The sequence below is a fragment of the Onychomys torridus genome, chromosome 20 (assembly GCF_903995425.1).
Source record: "Onychomys torridus chromosome 20, mOncTor1.1, whole genome shotgun sequence".
Taxonomy (NCBI): Eukaryota; Metazoa; Chordata; class Mammalia; order Rodentia; family Cricetidae; genus Onychomys; species Onychomys torridus.
This window is the reverse complement of record NC_050462.1, coordinates 48080065-48086064: the sequence shown is the minus strand read 5'-3', so window position 1 is coordinate 48086064 and position 6000 is coordinate 48080065. Positions and strand designations below refer to the sequence as shown.

Here is a 6000-nt window from a genome sequence, read left to right as displayed (position 1 = left end):
AAACTGATGAAGTAAATGATGTGGCAGAACAAGAGAAAAGTGAATTGAAGAGATGGCTTGTAGAGCTAGGAAAAGAACTTAGAAATAATGATTTATGATATATCATTATAACCAGTATTCTTACATGTTCTTTCATTTAAACTTGCTAAACTGAGGGAGTTTGGAACAAGTATGAAACATATCTGGTGAAGTACATACTTATGGAAATACATTATATAAAACAGAGGAAAGCACCTAAGTCATTTCCATGCTACCATACAGCATAGAATGGAGAGCTATGGTGGACAGCAGCAGGTGATGAAACAACATATACAGTGAAAAGTAACTGAACTAAAGTTTCATCTAACCTAAATAAATTACACTGAACACTGAACTATTTACATTAATTGGAAATATGATGCTATCCCAACTTCCAAGAATATAGAGTAACGAAAGAGTTGACAGGAGACAGTGGTACAGTTTAAATGTGGTGGTGAGCTTGGGTGATTTGGCAGAATCTTGCAGAATTTATGCAACAGGTATTATTTACGTTGTGGAAATTTAAAAGTGATTTGGAGTCAATATAAAGTTCTATATGCAAGGCATATTGTTAGTGTGTGTGCCTGTGTTCTACTATAGTTGGTAGTCACTTTGACAAACATTGTTGCTAAAGGATATCAGGATTGGTCATGGATAGCAGTATAACTACCTTCAATACAGTTAACAAGCCATGCTGAAGATGACAGAGTGTGTGGTTGAGGTAGAGATTGTGGTGGCAGTGGTGGTGGTTGTGGTAAAGACATTAAGCACCACAAGCAGCCCAAAAGGAGAAGCCAGCCTCATAGAGACAAGGTAAAAGAATACATGTAAAAGAATCATGTGCCTAAGCTTAAATGGTACCATAGAATTGGGTAGTTTCTACTTTTCTTTATTGTTATTGTTGTTTAAGTAACTCATTTGGTATTGGATCTATTTATGATTATCTGAGACAGTCATTGACACAGGCCACTATCTAGTCCTGATGTTTTATTTTTCAGTTGTTAAGAACTGTTTTCTTACCGTACATGCCTAGATGACTTCTATTAAATTTTAAGCATTTTCCTAAAGTTTCACACCTATCAAATTATTTAGTACTCTGAATTAACCTAGGAGATTGACTTATTTGCTGAAAAGGTATTATATTTATAGATGAGACACTGACCATAGGATAGTAAGTGATTAGCAGAACTAGAAAATGGGTTTCATCCAAAACTAGAAAGATTTCTTCTCTATGTGTCTATTGTGCTAACCATAAATTTTTTTTGAGACAAGGTTTCTCTGTGTAGCTTTGTGCCTTTCCTGCATCTCACTCTGTAGACCAGGCTGGCCTCGAACTCACAAAGATCCGCCTGCCTCTGCCTCCTGAGTGCTGGGATTAAAAGCTTGTGCCACCAACGCCCAGCTAAGATTTATTTTTTACTGAAACTTAAACTTAGTTTTTAAATATAAGTAAATAAAGCTACTAAGGGAAATGATTGAATATATATGATAGTAATAACATTTATTTCAAATAGGAAAAAAATCTGTTGGGTAGGAAGAAAGCTTTCAGAGTAACAACATGTCGGCTAAAGCACTGTGAACTTATGGGGATCACATACACTACACCTGAGGTTTCAGCCTTGCTGTTTATGTTTCCTTTTGTTTCTCACTGACCTTTGTTACCCTCATGCTTAAGAGCAGTGAGGGAAAAATGGTCTTGTCCCATCTAACTTCTGCAAAGGTCGATACAGGAATTTGAAAAGTGATGTTTTAAACGAGGATAGACGGTTAAGAACAAAATAATCACTCTCATTTTTTTTGGAATTCTTAGTACACATAAACTTTTATGTGAAGGGAAATTTGCAAGGACATTGGAACAATAACACAAAGGTGATGATATTTTTATATTTGGAGGCATCTCTAAAGATAAGAGGTATCTGGCCTTTCGAGTCTACCTACAAATCCCTGTATGGCTGCTTCAGGCTGTGTGACATCTATCAGTTTGATTTTCTATTTTATTTTGTTTATCTTTTATTATTCATTCATATTTATTCTACACATTAGTAGAATTACACGATGTTTCTGCATAAATACACCAAGCATTCATCATGTCCAAACATCCTGCCTCCATACTTCTGCCCAGCCAAACCCCATACCCTTTAAATTTTCTAGTAACAATGTGTTCTTTGGGATGAGCATTTAAAACTTTTCAAATATGAATGAAATATACATTATTTATCTTTCTGTGTTTGTCTTATTTTGCTCAACATAATTTTCTCCAGTTCCAGACATTTTTCAGACAATTCTAGGATTTCAGTCTTCTTTGGCTGAGAAAAATATTTTCATATTACATTCTCTGTTGATATGCCATGTTAATTACATATTGAAGGCATTAGAATGGTGTCACAATAAACATGGAAGTGTTAGTATTTCCTTTGTATTTGAATATATTTTATCTTGTATATATACCCAATGGTGAGATCATAGGATCATACAGTAGTTCCATAGTAAGCACTGAAGAGCTGCCTTATTACTCTCCATAGTGCCTATACTAACTTACATGCCTAGCAACAGTTCATGTAAATTCTTTTCTCTCCACAGACTCCCAATTTTTTCCACACTATGCGTTTTACTGTGTTGATATCTCATGTTATTTTTACCAATGAATTTAGTATTAAAATCTGATTTCAATAAGAGTTTTTTTCCCTTACAAAGTGGAAGGAATTAAAGAACCATTGTTGCTACTGTGTGGCTTCCAATGCTCCTGAATATAGAGAAAGCATATTTTTATAAAATTATAGCTCCACACTGTAACATTTATTATTCTGTTCTTCAAGTTGGTTGTCTGTGTTTTTTCTTAATAGGTCAGGCTAAAATTTTTAAAAAGTGAATGCAGAATGGGAAACCATACAGAAACCACAGAATTTATTCTTCTGGGGTTAACAGATGACCCTAAGCTCCAGGTTGTGATCTTCATCTTTCTCTTCATCACCTACACACTCAGCATCACAGGGAACTTGACCATCATCACTCTCACCCTGCTGGATTCCCAGCTCCAGACCCCCATGTATTTCTTCCTCAGGAATTTCTCTGTTTTAGAAGTGTCCTTCACGACTGTCTGTATACCCAAGTTCTTGGGCATCCTTATCTCAGGGGATAAAACCATTTCCTTCAACAACTGCATAGCTCAGTTATTTTTTCTCATTCTCTTTGGAGTCACTGAATTTTATCTTCTGGCTGCCATGTCCTATGATCGTTACGTTGCCATCTGCAAGCCTCTACACTACCTGACCATCATGAGTCAGAAAGTCTGCACAACGCTTGTCTTTGCCTGCTGGCTGGTCTCTTTCCTAATCATCTTCCCTGCACTCATGTTGCTCCTACACCTTGATTACTGTGGGTCCAACATCATTGATCACTATACCTGTGATTATTTCCCCCTGCTGCAACTTTCCTGTTCAGATACAAAATTCCTGGAGAAGATGGGGTTTTCCTGTGCTGTCTTTACCCTAATGTTCACTTTGGTGTTAGTATTTCTGTCCTACGCATATATCATCAGAACAATTTTGAAGATTCCTTCTGCTAGTCAGAGGACAAAGGCCTTTTCCACGTGTTCTTCCCACATGATTGTCATCTCCATAGCTTATGGAAGCTGCATTTTTATGTACATTAAGCCCTCAGCATCAGATAGAGCATCTTTGACCAAGGGGGTTGCCATACTAAATACTTCAGTAGCTCCCATGCTAAACCCCTTCATTTATAGCCTGAGGAATCAGCAAGTCAAGCAAGCCTTTATGAACACAGCAAAGAAGATGATATTTTTTACAAGTACATGAAATGATGTGGCCTGTGATTGTGGGCCACACTGAAGGCCAATTCATAAGTTAAACATAAATGCCAGTGACCAGTCACATCAGTGTGACACTGTCCACCCTCCTTGTTTTAGTCTTTATTTTTGTCAACAGTTTACTAGCCTATCTTGTTATTGTATGTCTTTTCCAACTATTATCTTCTTGTGTCTATCTGATACAAGATTCTTCTGGTATTTCATATTAACAGCTTCTTAACTGTAATTTATTATACAGATAAAATTATAGTTTGAGATATATGCTGGAAAATTTATACCCAAAAATGGGAAAGCACATTGTAAACATTAATGTATTTTACTCAATATACATTTGAAATGCATTTGGCAATTTTCACATCTTTTTACATACTTCTCATTATGATTGGGTAGTCCCTCTAGGATATATATTTAAATGCCATGAAATTAAGTGAAATGCATTTCATTTAAAAGCACAAACAGCATTACTTATTAACTACAATGTGATCTATTCATGTAATTTATTTATCAATAAAGAATGACAATCAGCAAGTGTCCTTGTGGTTTGATTGAGCATCCCTTGGGTATATGCCCAAGAGTGGTATTGAGTCTTGAAGTAGACTGATTGCCAATTTTCAGAGAAGTTGCCATACTGATTTCCAAAGTGGCTGTACAAGTTTGCACTCCCAGCAACAATGGAGGAATGTTCCTCTTACTCCAGTCCTCTCCAACATAAGCTGTCTTCAGTGTTTTTGATCTTAGCCATTCTCACAGGTGTAAGATGGTATGTCAGAGTCATTTTGATTTGCATTTCGCTGATGACTAAGCCCTCTGCATACAGGAGATAGTTGTGTATCTTGATCTATTTGAGGGGCCCCTGGCAATGGGATCAGGATCCCTTGTGTATTAGCTGGCTTTATGGAGCCCATTACCTATGGTAGGATGCCTTGCTCAGCCTTGATTCAGTCAGGACGGCCTTATTCCTGCCTCAACTGAAGGTACCAGGCTTTGTTGACTCCCCATGGGAGGCCTTACCATTTTGGAGGAGGGGGTGGGAGAGGAGGCTGGGAGGGGGAAGACTGGGGGAAGCTAGAGGAGGGATGGGGGGGTCTGTTGGTATGTAAAGTGAATAGAAAAATTTCTTAAATAAATAATGACAATAATTCATAATATACACATGAGCTATGTGTTTAATGGATCTTTTATACACAAATCTCATGATTTCCCCATATACATATGGTGAGAGACTATGTATAGAGAGACTGATATATAGATATATAGATATATAGATATATATACATACACACATATACATATATGTGTGTATGAATATGTATGGGATCCTGATCCCATTGCCAGGGGCCCCTTTGTCAATAACAGTATTCAAACAACATGTAATTAATATGTGCATTTATAGCCAGATATATACTCTGTTGACAATTATCTAAACCTTGAGTAGTACATACGCATTTATGTATAATATATAGACATATATGCAATATATTCTTAATATACATGTTTGTTACAAAGTATATTTACACACTTTTTCTTCTCACTTTTTTTAACTATTTTGAAAAAAACGTATAATTTGATTTATTATATGGAGGATACATTTTCTATAAAATAGGACCCCAAAACAAAGAAAAATTTCCCATTATATAAAGTTAGTGTTACAGTGTGGGGTGAAGTTTCTAAACACGGTGCATATGCCAAGGGTTTAGTCTCGGGACAGAGTTATTGTCGGGCAACTGTTACATCACTTGGCTCTAAATTCATGGATTATAAAAAGGTGCACCATGTTTGGATGAAGTGGGACACTAGAGATGTGATTTTTGAGAAGTTACTGGTCCCATCCAGCTCCCAAAACATAGTAGTTGAGCCAACAGATAAAAGCTTTAGCCAAATAAATGCTTCTTGTTTTAAGCCATTTCCTCAAGTGTTTTGTCATGGTAATGGAAAACTAACAAGATTATATTTGTTAAATTTTCCATTCAACATATTATACTTAAAACATGAAGAATATCTAAGCAAGGTGTGCATACATATTTATGCATATGTGTTTACAACTGAAGTAAGAATTGTGGACAATAAAATTTTCCTCAATTACATCAACTGACATCTTAATAAAAATGGCATAATTGTGATCTTTGTTGCATTATTTTCAATTATTTTTATAAACT

At 36.0% G+C, this 6000-nt stretch overlaps 1 protein-coding gene across 1 annotated transcript; it reads left to right on the top strand.

Annotated features, from left to right (window-relative positions):
• Window positions 1–2894: 2894 nt before the first annotated feature.
• Window positions 2895–3833, top strand: LOC118571119 (olfactory receptor 6C1-like). Its single transcript, XM_036170033.1, has one exon. The coding sequence runs from the start codon at window positions 2895–2897 to the stop codon at window positions 3831–3833; it is 939 nt and encodes a 312-aa protein (XP_036025926.1).
• The last annotated feature ends 2167 nt before the right edge of the window (window positions 3834–6000 follow it).